Source organism: Falco biarmicus, chromosome 5 (assembly GCF_023638135.1).
Source record: "Falco biarmicus isolate bFalBia1 chromosome 5, bFalBia1.pri, whole genome shotgun sequence".
NCBI lineage: Eukaryota > Metazoa > Chordata > Aves > Falconiformes > Falconidae > Falco > Falco biarmicus.
In genome coordinates, this window is record NC_079292.1 from 16,822,020 (window position 1) to 16,843,521 (window position 21,502).

General features: G+C 42.6%; 2 protein-coding genes across 4 annotated transcripts in view; both read left to right on the forward strand.

Moving 5' to 3' along the window:
• The window catches only part of RELN (reelin), a 298,002-nt gene extending 296,856 nt beyond the window's left edge, over window positions 1-1,146 (forward strand). The window contains exon 64 of the mRNA XM_056339922.1: window positions 6-1,146. Within this exon, the coding sequence (XP_056195897.1) occupies window positions 6-102 (97 nt within the window). The 3' untranslated portion in view covers window positions 103-1,146. The remainder of the gene's footprint in view (window positions 1-5) is intronic.
• A 6,498-nt stretch (window positions 1,147-7,644) lies between these two features.
• Window positions 7,645-21,502, forward strand: part of SLC26A5 (solute carrier family 26 member 5) — a 36,607-nt gene continuing 22,749 nt past the window's right edge. Inside the window, exons 1-2 of one of the 3 annotated variants that reach the window (XM_056339195.1) lie at window positions 8,468-8,534; window positions 15,572-15,631. The gene's annotated coding sequence lies outside the window, so the exon portion shown is untranslated. Of the gene's footprint in view, window positions 7,789-8,452; window positions 8,535-15,571; window positions 15,632-21,502 lie in introns of those variants that run through there. The other 2 variants (XM_056339194.1, XM_056339192.1) reach the window with 2 other exon arrangements.

A 21,502-nucleotide genomic window follows, 5' to 3' on the forward strand; every position in this document is an offset into this window, starting at 1 on the left:
AACAGCACTCGCAAACAAAATTACATGATGAATTTTTCACGGCAACATGGGCTCAGGCATTTCTACAACAGAAGACGAAGGTCACTTAGACGATATCCATGAAGAAATGAGAAATTTATTTTTTTCCTCCCAACATGTGATGTGTTGCTTTCCATTCTTTAAATCTAGCACTGCGTCTGGTATCAGGACTTTTTTGCAACTGGCTTGATGAATAACTGAAAGCCTTTCTCAAGACAGAGTGTACACCACTTTTTCGCACTGTGAACTAATGAGAAGTGACTTATTTTCTCATAGGTAAATGTTTTAATGTTGATGTGTCTGTGAAAATTGTGATCTGTTGTAATATCAGTTACAGTGGCAGTATTGGAAGTAAGCAATTAATTCTGTTTAACAGGAAAAAAAATTTAAGCACAAAGACTTTTCAGATTTTATGTTTAAAAAAACCTACATACTAAGTACAGAATTTAACATTCTTTGTCACGTAGGTATTTAAGTGCACTGTATTTCAGCTCTGTGTCATTTTATATGATTAAGTTATCATTGTTTGTCCTCTTTGTATTCTCTACTACAACATGACACACTGGCACTGTATTTACTTGTTTTGTTGTTGTAATATTTTTGCTGCTGATTTTTCAGCTATTTACCTTTTGACAAAATGTATTAAAAAAAAAAAAAAGAAAGTACCTAATCAAGAAGATAATTGCAAAAGTAGTTGTAAAGGCGTTGATATCCTTCAGTCTTATTCTTTGATATGTCTGTTGGTTAGCATTGTTTTGTGGATAAAAAAAGAATGCTTGACATTAAACTTTTTCTACTAAGGAGTTGTGGGTGAAGCCCCAGACAGAAGTTCCCAATTCCCTGTCTAAATGTAGTCAGTTCTTTGCAACTGATTTACTTACAGTAACTGCCATTTGGTGTCTGTAGTAATGACGTGATTTGTAAACAGTGAACATTTCATCGTGTTCTCTTTGGTGTTTGTTTCTATTGCGGGTCATGTTTGTATCTTCTGATGAAGTTGTATCTACACCAGCAACGTTATAATGCCCCTATAGCCCTAAACTGTCTATTATCATAAATAAAATGCTTCACTTTATGGTGAAACAAGCTAAAGATCCATGCTTCAATAAAAATAATGTCAACAAAGAATTCTGACGTTAGACTTTTCAAACCATGCAGCTTTACATGAAATCACAAACCAACTTCTTTTACTAAAAACCTAGATTCTAATGCAGACATCAATGGCATGTTTTAATATTTAGTACATCGCACTTAACAGCACTTTGCAAATAACACAAACCAAGAATTTTTCCCAGTCCCACCTGTGGGCATAACATGTTCGTTGGAGCAGGTCCTGGCGCAAGGAATAAAACGGGACCACAGACCAGTACACACTCTCTCTTGTCTTTATCTGCGAACCCAATATGTGATGTGCAAAATGGTGTTTCCAGGCTCTGAGAACTACAGTGCAGCACATAAGCAACCTGGTTCAAAACAGGCAAAGCTGCTAATTTTTAGAATTACTTAGGCTGGAAAAGACCTTTAAGATCATCAAGTCAATCATAAACCTACCGCTAAGTCCACCTCTAAGCCATGTCCCTAAACACCACATCTACAACTCTTTTAAGCACCTCCAGGGATGGTGACTGCACCACATCCCTGGGCAGCCTCTTCCAAGGCCTCACCACTCTTTCAGAGAAGAATTTTTCTTAATATCCAATCTAAACCTCCCCTGGCACAACCTGAGGCCATTTCTTCTTGTCCTATCACTTGTTATCTGGGAGAAGAGACCAACACACACACACACACACACACACACCCTGCCGCCTACAGCCTCCTGTCAGGGAGCTGCAGAGAGCAGTAAGGTCCCTCCTGAGCCTCCTCCTCTCCAGGCTCAACAGCCCCAGTTCCCTCAGCCGCTCCTCATTAGAGAGGAGGACCATATACACCTGCTGTGCTCTTACGTCACGTGCACCTGCTTTGGGGACCATATGGGTCTGAACCAGAATGATGTTTGTTACACACCCATGCTCAGCCACTTAAAATGTGTTTAATTCTAAGAGGTTTTTGATCAAAGGTATGTTAGTAGTGCAGGAAACAAGGAGGTCATTCAGTGACCAACTAGTCAATACCTTGGCTTGGTCAAAATTATGCAACAGACCTTTGACAGACCTGGAAATGTACTGCAACAGCCCAGCCGCCCGCAGCTGCAAACCCGCTGTACTGTACTGAAGAACCATCTGGGTGCTTTCAATCCTTGAAACAAGATAAAGGATCTATTCAGAGAAAGAGCAGGAATGAAAGAAAAAAAAGAGGTTATTAATATAATAGCTTAATGTTTGGGCAAGAGATTTTAAAATATTGTAATAAAGGTTTCGCCCATTGAACAAACAAAAATGCAGGACATATGCTCCTATTTTTTAAGATAATTTTATTTGCCCTTATATGTCAATAGAAGGGTGATATTTCAATCTAAAATGCATGTGCAGCTAGGGTGTTGCTAGGGAATTAATTTATTTTAAAGACTTTAGATACAATGAGGCACTTAATCTGATTTCTTTTTCCAGGTAAGAGAGCAGCATAATCAGAGAAGCTGCTTTTCACAGTTGTATTTATTTCTTTTGAATAATATATGTAATCATGACTACTGAGAGAGACATTTCACTAGAACTCACTACAAACTGCGCACAGGCTTTTCTCAAGAAAATCATCCCTGATGGTCAGCTCCCAAGTGATACTGTCATTTGCCCTTTCCAGATTCCAGGAAATTCTTCCTTACATTTTTTTTCCATTCCTAGAGCACACGAGGTCCCACGCACATATGGCATGCTCAGTGTATGTGCTGGTTTATTTTTCCTCCCATCTGACTGAAAGCCATGAGTCACCTGATATTAAATAGTTGTTAAAATAACTAGAGTGACATAGCACATCAACAATGGCAATAAAAGCGATACTGCTGTAAAATGCGCTAACAAATAAGCTTATCTACTGGTATAAAACCTGCAGGCGTAACTATGAAAATTGATATTTTTAGTATGCCTTATAGTCTTCCTCCTTTCTCCCATCAGCTTCCTAACCCATGTTCAAGTACAGTAAGGAGAACCTACAAGAAATGAAATAAAAATACAGGAAGGTGAAGTGCTGACCTGCTGAACTTCCTGGGACAACCAAAACCTGAAGTCATATTTTTGCCTAAATGTTCTTCTCTTGAGCTTGCTTCATCCAAAGGTGGTAGTATTATCTTAATGGGAGGAAATGCGTGGAGCACAAGTACTTTGAAGGATCAAATTAGGCTTTGTATGAACTTGACAATTTAGAGAAACGGGTAGAAATGAAATAGCACAGCAAATGCACTCAAGGACAAGACACTATCAAAGAGCAAGGCACCAGCATGCAAAATGGGAAGATATCTAGCTAGGCAGCAGAACTACAGGAAGAGAATCAACAGCATAGAGCAGTTTAAAAACAAGTCATTTTGCATTGTATCAATAGAAGTGTTTATGGTAAAACACATTAAATATATATAGACAGCAGTTGTCAGCTGTTGAGCCCTTCACTTAAATACAGATGTAAACAAGTGGAGAGATTGCAGAGTACAGCAACAGAAACAAGAGCCTTGAAACCACGAGCTTCCAATTAGAAAGAGTTGGTTTGTTTAGTCTAGAAAGGAAAACGCTTGGAAAGAGACATGACAACAGCCATAAACATGGATCTATGTTTTATTTACTTCCTAATCCTTCCGGGCAAATATCACTGGGTGGAAATGCTGTCACAGCATCACCTCATCATTTATCCATCAGTGGGGAATGGGGTTTGGTTACTATCCAAGCAGGAAGCCGCAAGGCTCTGTAAGCCCCGTGGAGGGATGCAGAAAGGTCCATGCGCAAGCAGCAAAGCACAGCAGATGAACCCCGCTCAGCTCAGCTCTGTAGCGAGGCTTAACTAAACGCGGCCCAACACTGGCATAGCAGGAACAAGCTACCTGCAGAGGGGAGCTACCTTAATCCTGAGCTGGTAAGGGAGCCTCACGCCAACTGCAGAACACCAAAAGGGCTTGCCTACCTTAAGCAGGGCCCTGAAGAGCTCTTCAAGGGTTACTAGCAACCTGGAGCAGCTGAGACCACACACCCGCTTGCAGCACATCTCCTGTGAAGGAGCAGACAAAGCCCCCACAGATGCTGGATCTGCTGCCAAAAGAAACCACCATAAGGTATGAGGCTGCACAAGTCATAGGGGTCACATGTGGACGAGCTGCCTAGTGTTCTCCTGCGTTACTGATATTTTATGACTGTTGCTTTTTTTCCCCCCCGTGCTCTTCTTGGCTCAGCTGAAGGGACCAACCTGGCAGCAAGCCTAAGGACTTAGGCCTGGGCATGGCTAATTACCACAGAGCCTGATGGGGAGAGTCTGAGCCAGCACCCAGCAAGGAGGGGCCCAGTAACAATGGTATTGCAGGGATGGAGGAATACCGTACTGACAAATGCCGAGTTTGTAGTTTGAATCTGTATTTCTTTTGAATGAAAACAAGATTGTTCAGCTGCTTTGGGAGGGGACAGGGTGGAAGAGGATGTGGTTGTGCTTTTGAGCTGTGTCACTTTTTGAGCTGTGTCACTACAGATCTGTGAAAAAGTCAGTGGCAAAGAAGCTATTTCAGAGGGCTCGGCTGCTTCCCTGATGGCCTCTGGGCCAAAGGCGGGACTCTGGGAGGTTCTGGGCAGTCACAGGTTTCAGGGCCACGGCCGCACTGGGATGCTTTTGCTGATACCACAGGAGCTCCTTCCCTGCACACTGACTGTCCATACGCTCGCCAGCCTTCTGCTGAGACCATATTGCTCCAAGTGGCTTAGAAAGGGCACACACAAAGCCATTCAGCTGGTTTATATTCATGACTGGACACCCAGCATAGCTCATTTAAAAACACACCCTTCTCAAGGGACATTTAAAAGCATTTGAGTTCAGCCACTTTCAAGGAACTTCAGGTGGTAAAAAGCAAAATGTCCTAATGTTTGGACCTCTGCTAGAATAATTGTCTTATTATGGACAATATCAAAGCTTGACATGACTAATCTGTATAGGATGTAGGTAGTAACTAATTAACAGGAGCATTTCGAGAACCAAGCCACTGATATCAGTGGGAAAATCCCTGTAAATCTAAACGTGTTCCACTTCAATCTGGAAATGTCCACCTCAACTTCACCAATTCAGCTGGTTTGACCTGTCCTAGGACTTATGACAGACTCCATGGTCAAATATTACTGGGGGGCTTTCACCTTAGAAAGCTGTCAAGTTATTAGAAGAACTCTGAGTGTAGTTAGGGACTGGCTGGGAGTGACCCCATCAATGGATCCCATCTAATACCATTTGCTAACCTCAGATGTCCACGCCAATGAGACACGCAGAAGTGTCAGAAGTCTCCCCACTCCCCAGCCCCTCAGCTAGCCCCTGTGCCCATGCTCACTATCCGTGGTTGTTTGAGGAAACTGAGAACTAAACAGCCCAACAACTGTAGCTCTAACCAGCTGTAAGCACCGGATCTGGCCTTTGCCAGTGCCTCGCAGCTTTCCTTAGGCTGCTGGAGAGCAGCGGCTCGCGCTGCTCCATCCCCTGTGAGCCAGATGAGCCCTCAAAGCTCACACTGCGTGCTCTGTCATCACACAGCTTCAGTGGCGTGTGTCCCATTAACTAATTTCCCCCAATTATGCTCCACAGGGGATTTTTTAGTCTCTTCAACTGTCCCTATTGTTTATTCTACACTGACTTCCCCTCCCTTTTCTTGTTTTGACCAAAAATACTCTTTTCATCTTGTCCCTACTGAGTTTAGCACTATATTAATCCCTGCCCTTCTCTCAGAGCTGAAGAACGGAAGCATCTTTTACCATTTTAGACAATGCTGGAAAGAAGCAATAAAAAGAACCATTAACCTTCCCAGTGCTTCATGCCAAAATGTGCACAAGAAATTAAAACCAGCCTGTATTTAAAGGCAACCATTGACACAATTAGTGTAACATAATCCACAGTGTGGACTACTGTAACTGTCAAAATGATTTATACTTTTGTGGGTTTTTCTAGCAGGACATCTGCTACTCCCATGTTTGTTTCAGGCTTTCTCCCCTCCCTCCTCTTTGTGTGGGGTGTGTAAGTACAGGTCTGTCTGTGGTATGTTACTGCAATATATGCTTTACCGGTAATAAAGCATTTCACAATTGCAGTACATTAGTGGTGACGCCACACCTTTATAAGGTAATTACACCTGCATTCTAACCTGCCCAAGTTCAGGAAAAAGTAGCTTTCTGGATAAATAAATATGAATCAAACAGATGTCTTTCCCAAAGTATCTCCATTTACCCAGCTCTGTATAACCATGGCATCCAGCACCATTCCACATAATGTCCGATGTATGTGGTGTATCGTATATATCACTCTGTTCATCAAAATGCCTTTTTGTTACAGCCTATTTTTGGATAAAACTGGTTTAACAAACTTCTTATTTAAAATGCAACTTCTGAAATGTTTTGACCTTGAAATTTCTGTTTGACAATACTGAAATTTAAAGTACCGTATTTCAGCTTGAATTACTTTAAATTTTATTGATGTTACTCTTAAACTCTTAACAAGGGCTAACACATCAAGGAATAGTTTTAAGGTTTTCAAAATCATACATTCCTGTAGACACCAGTTTTACAATTTTTGCCATGGTCTCAGTGCGTAAAAAAATTTAAAATGTTTTTTTCCTACCAGTTCTATAAACAAAACCAAATCTCTAGGAAACTGAGCAGCAGGTAAACATTTTCACCTGGGTGGGACAGCAAGCAAGCCATCATTACATTGGAAAACATTTATAAATTGGAGACTGAAAGATGAGATCTGTAAAGATATTTCACAACTAATTCCTGTGTATTCACAAAGAAATTGATAACTATATATCCTTTGTACCCCTAAAGAAATAAAAAGCCACACCAGTCACTTAGGAGGCTGGCCACCCCGAGGCCCAGGCTGAGTGTGTTTTTCACCCAGCGGAGCTAGCAAAAAGTAGCTCCTCATTAAAAAAGAAGAGAAATAATCATCAAGTCTCCTGAAGCGTTCAGTCAACATGAAGTCCTTTAGCACGTTCTACTTTGACGATCATTTACACGACTAGCATGCGTCCCTGTTGGATGCCTGGGGCATACCCTACATTTCTTATTAGTCAGAGCATTGCTGTCTACGTTTCCAAATCAGACAATGAATCCCGAGGCAGCTTCTCTGGACTTTGGGGACAACCCAACAGGTGTATTCCAGGACCACCACAGCGCGCCTCAGCACCACCCACCACAACCCTCCTCCGCGCAACAGCAGCCCCCAGGCCGCACCTGGGCGGGGTGTCACCGCTACCAGCGCCCACCCCGCGCTCCCCGGTCACGGTTTGGTATTTCAATCTGAAATATACTTTACTATATTTAGCAAATGTAGCAGGGAAGAAGGGCCGTCGGCCGCAGCCGGGCACCGCGGCGCGAAGGGCGCTGCCGGGCGGGCGCGCGCAGCCCCCTCAGACGCGCGGCGCGCGGGCGGCCCCGAGGCATCCTGGGACTTGTAGGCGGCGGCGGGCGCGCGCCCGGCGGGGGCTGAGGGGGGACTACGAGTCCCAGCCGCGCCCGCGCTGCTGGCGGCCGGCAAGGGGAGGAGGCGGGGGCTGGCGGCCCGGCGCCGCCCGCCCCGCACCCCCGGCGCTCACCTTGGGCGCGGAGGGGAGCGGGTGAGCGGCCGCCGTCGCGGGTGACTCACCGGCGGGCTGGACGGAGGCAGCGCCTGGAGGTGAGCGGAGCGCGGCCGCGCCGTGCGTGGGCCGGCGGTGGAGGGGCTCCCTCCCGAGGGGCGCGCCTCGCCCTGAGGAGCGCCCGGGTCGGGGTCGCGCTCCCCCTGTACCCGCGGCTCCGGCTTAGTCATCCCGGGCGGGGGGCTGGCCTGGGAGGCGGAGGGGTCTCGCACGGTGCTGCCGCCTACTCGCCGTGCCGTCCCCCGCTGCCTTGGCCCGCGCCCCGCGCCCGCCGGCGGGGCTGCCGAGGCTACGTGGGCGCCGGGAGCGGTGCGAAAGGCACTTACCGGGAGCGCGGCCGGGCCGGGCGGGCCGCCTGCCCAGCGCCGGCGCCCACGCTGCGCCTAACGGCGTGGGACACGCGAAACACCCGGGCTAGCTCGCAAAAAGAAGAAAGAAAGAAGAGGGGGAAACTACAGAGATCAGTCATTTCCTCTTCTGGTAACTGCAGCCCGTTGACTTTAAGCTGCGGGTTGTCGGTTTAGGTCAGAGTGGCAGTCTGCTGTCCACGAGGACTTGTAATAACAAGAAATAACGTGCTTTGCTACTAGCTTCCACCCAAAAATCTTCAAAACCCTGATTGAGCTGTCCCTCCACCCTCACCTCCCCCAGTTCTCTGGCAAAGAGTAAGGTTGTGAGTTTCCCTGTGTCGGTGTTTTTCAACTTCTGGTCTGCAAGCTGTGGGAACGTTTTGAACCCCTTAGAAGGGACAGGTGAAAGCGACCAGGAAAAGCCAGCTAGAAAAGTAAGTCGGCTTAAATTTGCTGTGCTGTTATTGCAAAACTTTTAATTGTCTGAACGTTGAAATATGATTGAAAGCTGTTTCCAGGATGCTTCAACATTTCAGATAACCCAGATGGCTGTTGCAGCAGGCATTTAGAGATAGCCCAGTAGTAAGAAAAATAACTTTAAAATTTCTGCCATTATTTCTGCTGATGATTCAGCAGAATGTACATGCATAATTTTTTTGCCCAAAGATTTCATAGAGATTAAAATTTTCACGTAGACTTTTAAAATGTCTTCTACTAGATGTGCAGTAGAATGTATTCTGTGTTAACAGGTGTCTTGATTTATATTACAGAATTTTCATAAGTAACAAGCTACTTTACTAGCTGCTGTAGAAATGGAAAAACTAAGGTAATTAACTGTGCAGTTTCAGAAGCAAGCACGTGTAGATGACTTGCACTGAATTAACTCTGTGGGGATCAACTCTCACACTGGCCTTTCTCACGTGGTAGTAATTAAATTCTGAAATACTTGATTTATGGCAATTCTAAGCCTTCTCACAAAACACGATAGGTGTTCCGGTTCTGCATTTAGCAGTGTTTTACACTGTCTTGCAACGTACTGTGAAATGTCTCTGAAATGGGATGGGGAAAGAGTATAGGTAGAGAATGGAGTGTCACCTATGCAAAGCTCCTGTTGGTAGATGATAAAGCATATTTATTTGCAATACCATTTACCCCCTTGTGTAGATTTGAGGGCCTTAAACTCAGCAGCACTGAGCTAAAAGCTTAAAATGCTTAAAGGTATATTGGGTTATAACCAGAATCAAGTTTCAGTAAAGGAAAACTCTTAAGTCCAGTAAGAAAAAAAACCCAACCTGCTGCTACTTCCAAGCTTAGGTTCTGATTACTGAACCATATTTCCTCTGCCAAAGTGATCTGTCCAGAGCTGATGTGGTTTTTTGACGGTACTGTATGAACTCTCTGTAGGGCAACAGTTTGCTTAAAGGCTGTCACACAATTAAAAAAAGTTAAGATGGCTAAGCATGATCCTGGGGGAAAGGGCCTAGGAAGTGGCAAAGTCTTTAGCCTCTGCCACAAACTGAGCCCAGTTTTCTGAGCTGAGTTCTTACTGAAGTGCTCTTTGGGTTCAGCCATCAGATCTTAAGACTTGGGGCACTAAACAGCCATAATGTTTGGAGTCTCTGATCCATTACTGTGGTTCAAATCATATGTTTAGCACACAGTTCTTCATAGGTATTGTAGTCTGTGCCCAAGGATGCAATGTTTTTAGAACTTAAATACTCCAAAACCACATGGAAGTTGGCTATTATTTACCACAACACTAAAATCATGCAATACTGAGGCACAGATCTAGCACATGGCTGCCACACTGTTGTTCTTTTGCTAATAACTCAAGAAAGAGTAACTGAATATGGATTCATCTGCTTTGACTATTATTATAGTATAGACAGACCACTGTTGTCTTAAACTGTTATTTGGACTGTAGCTGTAGCCTCTGTGAATGTGACCAAGACCTCTGTGGAGCACATGAGTTGCCTAGGGAAGCACAGAGACCTTCAAGCTCTTCTGCCTCTCTTGATTTGGCGGATTGTCTGCTAAAGTCAACCCTGCTGGAGAGCTACAAAGGAATCTGTAACTCTGGAGCCTGCTGCTTTTTTTGTGTTTTGAGGAAGTTTTCCCCTGGAGAAGACAAGCCTGTGCTCTATGATTTGGTGGTGGTGATGGGGGGTGTTCCATGTTTTCTTGGCATAAGACCCGCCCTGTGCAGACTGTCCTATCCATGCTGGCTTGCTCAGCTTTAACTGGTTATGCCAGTTGTTACCAAGCTAGAGGTCAGTGTGGTAGCAGGTACAAGTAATGTAAGCTTGACAGGATTGGGCTGGAACCAGAAATAATTAGGCCCAAACCATGGCTGACTTAATAGGCAGCGAGCAAGTCTTAATATATCATTGTCCTCTAGTTCCCAGTTTGAATGCACAGTGACTGAAGCATTTACATTATGGTCACTTTCCTAGCAACTTCCTAAAGGTATCCAGACCGTTTCTCAAGTCATTGTCCTACGTGGTAGCATCAGGCCTTTAACTGATTAATGGAAGGACAGTGGATCTCAAAGAATAATGGAATTACAATGGTACTGTATCTGTGCATGTACATTAGATTTCAATTTGATGATTAAATCAGAATATGCAAAAATTCTTAAGAAGGGATTTTGTTACTTCAGCCGTCCATTCTTCCCATGCTAACATTGGCACATGGGGAGAAAGCCAGAAAGCCTTTTATTCTTGTCTATTAATTATGCCAGCTTCTCTCCAACATTAAAAAGGTTGCTTTAATTCACAACTCAAGATTCAATAGTTTTCATGGGTTCCCTCATTTCTTCATACCAGTCACTTTTCTTCTGAATGGCTTTACATGAGAGTCTTCTGGCATCTCTCATGCATTTCCCCATGATCCAGCATTTACTTCCTTCTGAATCTGAAGAAGATGAACTACTGACTGCTGTTTTTTCTTTTATTTCATTGCTGGTATAATTTTTCTGTAAGAACTGGTTTTCTAAAGCTTGTGTTTTTCTGTCTGATCATTTGTTAGATCTGTAACTTTCAGCACAAGAAGATCATGCTGAAGCTAAAATTCTCAAGCTCAAATTAGCCTATTCCCAGTTAAGTTTAAGGAATTAAATACCTTCCTTATCCTGATGTGTTTCCCTCCCTAAATCTGTTAGCCAGCACACTGTTGTCCCGCTAGATAGTATTTCTTGATAGTGTTTGTTAATATGGCTACAAGACCTGCCATTGCTATTATTTTGTAGCTTGTTATCTATAGCTTTTTGCTCTTCAAAATTATAAGCAGCAGTGGAATCCAGGTCTCGTACTTATTTTCTACATGCCTAGGTAATGAGGAAGCTATAGACAAACAGTGTCAAGTATTTCCATGTGTATGAAGATACGGCTGTAAGTTTGTGCAGGCAGTTGAATGGGTTTGCAAGTCAGTTGCATTGATAAGATGTAGATTTTATTAATGATCAAAGTGTGGGGAATTTGGACTATTTTTCTCCAAGACTAGCGTTAACTGTGTGTCTTTTGTTTTGTGCACTAGCAAGCTGGGAAGACCTATGTAACAAGCACTGGTGTGATTGCCTTCTTGGGAGCTTTTTGACAATGAAGCTGTATTTTGCTGCCTGGGTGGTGCCTCTCTTTCTCCAGGCTTCACTGAAGAATTCTTACCACTCTTGCACGGGCAGTGGATCAAGTTTTACTGCTGTGCGTTCACTGTTGCCTACTACCATTTTATACATTCCATTTTATTTGCATTCTTGTATTGCTGTGGGTTGTTTGGGGTTGTGGGTTTTTTTTTTTAGCTAATTAATATCTTTTAATCTATTAGTTGAAACCCTGATACTCTGGCATCTACACTGGGCTAGAGCTAAGGTCAATTTGTTCATTTTCATTTATTTTATGGAAATTGCGTTCTGGGGAAGGGCTAGGACTTTTGAAAACTCCTCAGAAAACCTCTCATAATTAAAGCATGGACAGAATTTTCCAACCTAAATTGATGATTGCAGTGTCTGTCATTTGAAACATCCTTGTTAGAGTTCTGTGTCGTAGGGCCAGATCAAATTAAGGATTGAGCTGATGAGGTGTTGCAAAATTTCAATTTTGGGCACCTGGTTTTCATGGAGCAGAATTCAAAACTCTGTATACCATCCAGGAGACACCTTGGATTGTTACTCAGAGGTATCCACAGGAAACTACCTGTTCCTGTTCTTGGGGAGCCTTGCTAAGCTCAAGTATGTCTGAAGAGTCATGTAAGGAACAAAAGTACAGATCTGTTGTAGATACAGACATCTGTAATATCCTTTCTAAATACTGAAGTTTTGCTTCTGCTATCATAACTTCATGGCATAACATGGTTAAAGTCCTTTCCCAGAGGAAGCTAGACCTGAGTTCAGTTACCACTTCAGCGTATTGGGATTTAACCCTGCATCTCCTGTTTTACTAGGATAGTGCCATAGCTATGCAGCTTTGACATAATACTGGTTTTGAAGCTGTCCCTGTTTCTTTATCTTCTGTCTCTGGACCATTTCATTATTCAGTTTGGAATTTTGCCCTATACTTCATGTTTCCTTGTTTTCAGTTCTGTATCATGTGTTTCTGGTTTTATTTCTTTGCCAGTTTCATGTTTAAAAGTCAATGCTTATGATCTTTTTTTTCATTATGGCATTGCAATGCTATAGATGGTGCTGTATTTGCATCCATATAGTTGAACAGATGACCTGAGTCTTTAACTTACTACAGATGTAGTGAGTCTGGTTTTCTTTTCCCTACTTTCTGGTGACATTTTTCTTTTGCATATGTGTTTCTGAGGAAGGAAGGTTCTTGCAAGAAATCACCAGAAAATTACTCAATGAAGCTTTCTTCATTCCATTTGATGATCCTCATCCAGACACCCTTGTTGCTCTTCTGGTTCCTTCATTCTGGCACCCTGTTTTAGTGTTAGCTGTTGCAGGAATTCATTCATAGTGGGTTGTTCTGCCAAACATGCTTGAAAATCAGTTGGAGAACTCTTGGCCCCTAGAGACCTGTTTGAACTAAACTCTGGGACTGACATCTTAACAAAACTGATACAGAGGGTGTTTTGGTAGGTAGATTCTTAGCTTTACTGCATGCTTGGATAATGAACACCGCTACTGTCTTAGAGCTCTTCACAGGATACACGTATCTTCAGTTCTACCTAATAAATGCCACTGATTCATGAAGACCTCACAGACATATCTGAAAGTCCTGTGCTTCAATAGCCTAGTAAAAGTAAAGTATAACTGAACAGATAGGAGTGTGGTAGGTTGTTTTATCATTCCTATACTCTGTAGCATAGAACCTTTGACGTATGAACATGTTCAGCGCCAACTAGTAACTAGCATTGGTCCAAAGCAATTTCTGTATATTGTCCATCTTATTTGATTGCTCTGTTTGAGATTGTGGAGTCATTTCTTTAGCTGTATGAAGGTTAGTCTTTTTACTTGTGTAGTTAAGAACAGACACAAGGCTGTCTGACATTTAAAATGTGGGATCTGTCATCAGCCAGAGGAGAAATGCAAAGGTGAGTCTGCAAATAAATAAAGCAGGGGGTTGCTGTGAAATACTTATCAGAGCAACTTATCTATATGTTCATTTTGCTTACTATGAACTTTAAATATTTCAGGGGAAAGCAGTATTGGCCTGTGTTTGCTGTGCATTCATGGCCTTAATGTGTAAGCTCAGCATCAAGATGTTGAGGAAGGTCATTCCCACTGACTGGTAATTGCCTTTAGAACATGAAGCAACACCCTTAAGTACATAGGAGATAGGAAAACAGTTGGATAATACAATCTTAAACAAACAGCAGTTGTATATTTGGGGACAGGATCTGTCACAAGTCATGTCCTACTCACTGCTCCTGTAGGATTTGGTTTGATACCTAGTGCACAAAAGATACATGCAGAAAATGTGTATTGTAAAGTAGCTGCCAAGAATGAAATGTTTCTTCCAAATGCAGATCCTGATATGGATAGGGAAGTTGAACTTTTCTTGTAGCTTCGATAAATAGTTACTGCTACTACTTTCCCAGATAGTGTCTGCGCTATGCTGAAGTTCTTTTTGACTTTGTCAGAAGCAACAGTTCTTCAGGTTTTTCTTCAGGTACTGTTCTACAGGGGGGCAAATCCTTTCAGAAACTGTTAGGAAGATAGCCTTGTAGTGGATCCTTGGAGACATTTCAGACCATCGTATTAGTTAAGTAAGGTAGGTACTTCATGCCTTGTTTTCAGCAGTGAAACTGGAATGTAAATTTATAGTCCCATCCTAAATGCCCTCTTCTCCCCTCCCCCACCTCAGTCATTTCTTCCTGTGATGACACTGTGTTTTACTATCCTTCAGCTTCCCCTGTGACTTGAGAGGTTTGCACTGTAAACATGATGACTGAAATGATTCTGGTCATAAATAACAACCTTCTGTCTCTTTTGTGTGTGTTTTTTTTTGTTTGTTTATTTTTAGCTTGATGGAGTACTTGACAGGCTAGTGATGTATGTAAACAGGGTTGATGAAGCAGGTACAGAGGGGGAGTATTCTTTTGGTGGTTTCTCTGCTGAAGGAACTGTATCATGTAACTTCTTCCTTCTGCACAGACATTTGTTTGATGTCTGCTACTTGTTCCACTTTGCCAGAAAAGATCAGCCAGCTGCTGGAGGTCATTGGTGCACTGAGGTCACACGAACTATAGAAATTATTCTGGGTTAGCTTGCTGTATATGCATGATCTTGATTTTATGCTCTCTCCTGTGATTATCAGCTGGAGCTTTACAATGAAGACTGCTCCAGCAAAGTTTTTGGCAGTGGATTGCCTCTGGAAAAATGAAGATAGCTAATGATTACCTGTCTCTGAGGGGGTGTATGTCCTTATCAGTTGGCTTAAGCATGACAAGGGGGTCATCAGCCGTGGTGCCGTTCTGATTCACTTACCTGATTCCACTATCACTGGCTACTGCTTTTGGATTTCAGAAGGGGAGGATGCCAGATTCAGACCCAAGGTCACTGAAGCTACAAAAAGCAGGAATAGGTATGATCATATTTGCAGGGTTCTCATGGTTGTCAACAAGTTTGCACTGGAAACAGAAGCTATCTCTTATCTATATCTGAGAGGGAAGGAGACCAGTATTCTGCTGCTCAAAGTGCTCCATGTGTTTGTCTTATGTGGAATTAATTAAACAGTTCAATCATCATAATAGGTTCCCAAAACATCCTCTTGTTGAAAACAAACATGAGATTGCTGGTTGATAAGAGATACCAATAAGATACTAATAAATTCATTCATCCATGAAGCAAATCTTTGCAGGCTAAAGTATTTTTTGGCATGGAACATGAGATATAAAATACTCTTATCAGTTACATAATCTTTTTTTATATATACATAGGTGTAATTTGTACACATAGGTGTAATTTGTTACTGTTTTCTGAGACAAGGATCTCTGTGTCTCACATGCTGTTTTCTGCTCTTTTCAGTGGACAGGATCAGTTTATTAGAGGAAAATATGTCATACTGAGTCCAACAGCCTGAGGAAGGTGAGGCTGCTGCTGTTCCATACCCCCGGGTCCAACCACTATCAAGGCTGAAGATGCATTCCCGGCAGGCACAAGCACACAGAACACATATACACAACATATTTACGTATATATATGGCAAGTTGCACAGATTAGACAGGCAACACCAACAGCTTCATCCTCCTTCCCTCTCTGGCTAAGCAGGATGGAGGTCCAGTAGTGAGAATATGTACACATATATAGAGATACATACACACACATGTATGTACAAGGTGGGTCCCTCCAGCAACTGCACTCAGACACTCAGTCTGCCCAGTAGCTACCTCTTGCACCCCAGTCTCCCCAGTTGCTGGTAGCTGGGCATATGAGCCCTCAAGTTCATAGCCCCAGTCCATTTGCTGGTACAGATCATCACATGCACGCATGTGTGGCTGGACTTCACTTCCCAGGTCCCAGTAGCGGCCTCCCCACCCTTTGTGCTCTTACTGTGGGATACACAGACGCTTTCACACCCAGACTGGCAGGGACCCCCATGGTCCTATAGCTGACCCTCCTGTGCGGCTCTGGACCAGTGGAGGTGAGCCTTTGGTGGTCTGGTGGACCTGGGAGTAGCCCAGCAGGGTATTACCCAGGCTGTTTGTCCTGCCATTGTCCCTCTGAGTAACTCTGTGGACATGTAGAGGAGCTTTTTATCACACAACCCAGCACAGGTTATGTAGCCATCTCACCTTTCTATGTGCAACAGAGTGGAAATTTTGCCTGTCTAAAAGCTATATAGGAATTCAAGGTCCTGATTTTTTATTATCATTCCCCCCACGCCAAAGGTTCACTCCTAGAGTGCATTTATTATCTTAGGACTTACACAAGGAAAATTTTATTTGCTTCACAAGTTATTTCTGATTTTGTGAAACTTTACATGAAGGCTACGGGTCTAAAGAATCTTTTCATTGGTGGATTTAGTGAGAGTGGTGGAGGAGGAATGAGGATGATAAGCACAGGCCAAGGAAACTAGGAGAGCACATTCCTTGTGACCCCACCCAGTCTTTTTACACCTTTGTGCTTGTTTTAAAAAAAATACTTCTATTTCAGCTTGGTCTAATTTTACACACATCACTGAAGGTGATAGGATAAGTGGAAGGGCATAGGGCACTGGGGAATGAGGCCAGAGAGGAAAGAAATAAATGAGAAAACATGTGGTTCCTGAAATTGTCTCAGGTTTTTGGTCTAGCCTCTTAAGACAGTAGAACAGACCTTGCAGTAATGCTGCTTTTCAGTGTACGTTTTGGAGAACATGTTTTACATAGAGTGGTAGCATTTCCACTAGCCCTTTGGCTGATGATGGTCACCTGTACTTTTAAGCTTAAAGACAAAATACTTCATAGACTTTGCAGTTTGTGAGCAAACTTGGAATTCCCCAACAGATGCATTTTTCTACTATAACCCTGTACTAGTGCTTTTCCACTATTTAAAGCAGCTCTGTGCTTAGCTACCAGAAGAAAGGTTTTCTGCACTTTTAAAACAGGCAAGTCAATGGATCTGCTGCTGACTCCCCCCTGTTGCATTAGGTAGTTCATATACATTTAAGTTAGATACACAAGGTTAGGAGCCCCATTTTGTAATTATAAGCCTATTAAAGCTGCAGTAGTCACACAGTACACTATTCTTAATGTCTCTTCTTTTTTTTTTTTCCCTCCTCTCCATAGTCATATTTTGAATCTAAGGAACAGCAGCCATATCATGGTCCTTATCAATTTTCTGGCTGCAGTCTAATTCATGTGGACTGGATCAAAAATTATTGTCCTCTGTAAGAATCAGTGTAGGTGGCTTGACAGCCCTGCTTTATTGTCCAAGATTGGGAAAAGAAAGTACTTTGTTATTAGTAATAGTGTTATAAATTAATGTTTGCTTCACTTTTTTAACACCTTCAATTTGATAACAGCAGTAAAGACATAGGACAGGCCTTTATCAAGTCAGATAAAGAATCACCAACTCTTAAGTCTTTTGCATACAGCTTTTAACTACTTCAGCTCAACTCTTATCTGGCTGATAAGATTAATGGCAGTGTTTCTTATAGCTCTTTAGTTTTATTCTTGCCACGAAGTTCAAAGGTTGTCTGAGAGCAGTATTCCACTACTAATTAAGACTCAAATGCCCAGACATAGCCTTTCTCTTCCTTTCGATAAAGCTCTGGGAGTTTTCAAAAATCATAGCAGTAAACTTTGTTTTAATGAAAATGGCAGTACCTGCTTTTGCTGTTCCTCGAGCATGCTAGGAGTGAAGAGCAAGGCTGAACTTCCAAGCCTTGGATATCTCTGCTGGCAGATTGTCATACTGCTATTCAGCAAACACGTGGAGAGACGCTTCAACCAGTCACAAAATGCTGCGATTTTGCTTCTCTATGGACAACGCATATCATCTGTTGTAAAGACAAGCATCTCAATCCTTGCTCTGTGTGGGCTTTTGCAAAAGAGATGGGTGGTATTAAAGACTTTCATCTTCTACAGCTTAGTATTCAAAATGATCATCAGAGAACATGGTTATATAGGGCTGTTAGGATGAAGTTGGTGACATGACATGGAATACCGAAAATTATGCATCCAGCTATAGTTCTGGGGTAGTTTAGGACCTGTTTTAATGGCATGTGATTTCTTCTCTATGTTCTGGTATCCACTGTGAACCATAGCTAAACACAAGATCCTATCATATCCTCCCTCACGTTTCCTTTGTGTTAGATGGGTCTCATGATTCAGTACAGTATAACTTCCTTGTTCAAACAATCAGAAATGCTCAATCTGCGGTTTAAAAACCTTCAGACCGAGTGATGGTGAAACTTGGGTTGTGACCTCTGGTAGTATTTCAGACAAACACTCGCCATCATCTGGATAACTGATTTGGAGTTGAACCCTGTTCAGTTAGTCAAATACATCTGTATCATTTATTTTACCATGACAAACACAGGCAGGACTGAACTTCTGTTGTTCTGTATATCCTTGTAGTACCTGGAAGAGTCTGGGCACATGTACAGAAACGAGAAAGGAACTGGAGATGGAGATCTTAACACCTCTCCAGATCTAGATTTACATTACAAACTTGCGTGGCTCTTCCAAATATTAACCAATCTATCTGAAGCTTAACAAACTTGAATGTGGAAAGTACATATCCCAATCAGAACCTGAATTGTTTTGGGGTTAGAAGGGGGCTGTTTTGTTGCTACATCTTTCCCATACTTCAGCAGCTTGTCTTTGAGAATGCGCTGGGAGACACAGCCTTACAAAGCCTTGAAAAATACAAGATAAAGAATATCACTGATGTTCCCTTTTCTACCAAACCAGTCATCTTAGCATAAAAGGCTATCAAGTCAATGAGTCAGGTTCCATGGACTTGTGTATGTCCAACTTGTTTAAATATTCCCTTACCTGATCCTTTTCCATTTATTTAAGTTTTCCTAGCTCCAGGCTTTCCCACTGGTCTCAGGGGCTGCTGAAAGCTGATCTTACCAGTAGACTGAGGCAAAGCTCGTCTTTCACCATGTCCTTTATCACCTTTTCAGTAGAAGGCCCACATTTTTTGTAGTCTTCCTCTTGCCGATACACCTTGTTGCCTTTCATGTCCTTCTCCAGATTGAGCTCCTGGTAGACTTTGGCGTTCCTAACCCTGTCCTTGCATGCTCAAAGTGTAGCTCTGTATTCCTCCTGTGTCATCTGTCCTTGCTGCCACCCCTCACATGCTTTTTTTTCATGTATGAGTTTTGTCAGGAACTCCTTGTTAATCTATGTGAACCTCCTACCACTCTTGCTTGAATTCCTGTTACTCAGGATGGACCATTCTTGAGTCTGGAGAAGGTAATCCTGGAAAATCAGCCAGCTCTCCTGGACACTTCTCTTCAGACCACATTCCATGGGATTCTTCTGAGCAGGTCCCTGAACAGGCCAAAGCCTGCTCTCCTGAAGTCTGGGGTTGTAAGCCTACTATATGTCTTGTTTCTCTCAGGATGCTGAGCTCCACTATCTCATGGTCCCTGCAGCCAAGGCTGCCCCCAGGCTTCATATTCCTGACCAGTTCTTCCTTGTTTATAAGTATCAGGTCTGGCAGAGCGTGTCCCCTTGTCAGCTCCTCCATCACCTGTGCCATCACTGCACCTCAAAAGGCTCCTGGATTGCTTGTGCCCTGCTGCGTTGCCCTTCCAGCAGATACTAGGGTGATTAAAGTTTCAGTTTCACTGGGCAGAAGTTCATACGCTAGGATTCCTGGGTAGCTCACTGTTTGTGATGGGGCAAGGTGTGAAGTAGAAAGTGGCATTTGTGGATAGGTCGATACTGACATGGAAAAAAAAGCACTACAGATGTCGGTGGCCAAACATACATCTTAGTATGGATGGCATTGCTGTAAATATGAAGTAAGATACATGTGATAATATGGAGGTGAGAAAAAAGCCAGAGGGCTGCTCAGATGGGAATTGCTGGTAGAACAATCCTATTCTAATGTCGACTGGATCAAAATCTGGAGGTAGGGGGGAAAAATTATTCATCTGTGGAGAGTTACAATTTTCTAAACAATAACACAAGGAAACACTTCACAAAATGTCATTCAGGCTCCCCAGTGAATGGAAGCTATAGGAAGATGTAAAAGAAACTTCAGATGTGTTTCAGGGGTGCAAAGGTAACAAGTTCTGACAGTACCTTTGATATGACACTGATCTTACCAACAAGGTTTAAGTATCTTATTTCACATGATAAAGATGAAGTAAATTTTGAATATGGTTTAAATTAAAAAAAATATAATTTTGGTAAAAATATCCTTTTGTGACTATGTAGGGAAAATATTGCTTATGAAATAATGAGAACTGAAGACATGCTAGGCTATGTCTGCTCTGTGGGATAGAGAACAGCAAACCCCACATGGAAAATTCCAGCACCTTTATCAAACTGAAGGCTTAGGTAGCGATATTGGTATTTTGCTGCCAGGCAGACTGTATTTGCTGAATCAGAATGTTGGACCAATCCTGATTATCTTTGAGTGTTTAGGTAGCAATTTGTTTAATTTCTGCGTGGCAACCCTTTTCTAGGAAAGTATTGATGTACAGCTAAAAATTAAACACCTCTGGGTTAGCTGCCTTGGTTGAAGGCAAACACATGCTTAAGTGACTTGCTGGACTCGAGCCCAAGGGCCTTGTTCGCAATTATGGCTCTGTTTCCCATTGCACTCACGTTCTGTCATCAAATGTAGCATTAGCCAGCATCTCTGCTTAACGATATAGCAGTCCTGTCATTTTGCTCATAATTTGGAGTTGTTTCTTGCTCCAGATTTCTAGAAGCAGGCAACACGGGGCAAAGGAATTAACAGAGTATCTCCTAAACATGTTAAGATGTTTATGACGCTGAATCAGACAGATGAATAGATGTTTACAAACCTTCTGGCTAGTTTTAAAATTGTGTGCATCTCCTGACTCCTGTTTTAGTGGGTGCAGGACTGAGAATAACAGAAATGACACAACCATTGAAAGAATAACTTTTTGAAAGTAGTCAGTTGTGCATCCTTGAGATGCTGTCTGGAAGAAGAAGCCTCTGAAAAGTAGGAGAAGGCAGGCAGATAAATGGACTGGCTATCTGGAAGAAAGAAGTGGCTTTCTCAGTGTTAAAACTGGAGTTCTGTCTTTTGGAGGTGGACGTGACAGTTTGTGAGTAAGCAGGAAGTAACTCAGCAATAAAGTAATCTCCCTTCGACACTGACTTTTTCTTTAAAAACTTGGAGGGGGGAAGTCCAGATAAGCATGAATATAACCTTTCAATTTTGTTTGTGCAATTATTTACAAAGTAATTAATGAAAAAGCTTTCTTTGCCTAAGAGAAGCATAAATTAATGGCTTCCATTATAGTAAAGACATGAGTGTGGT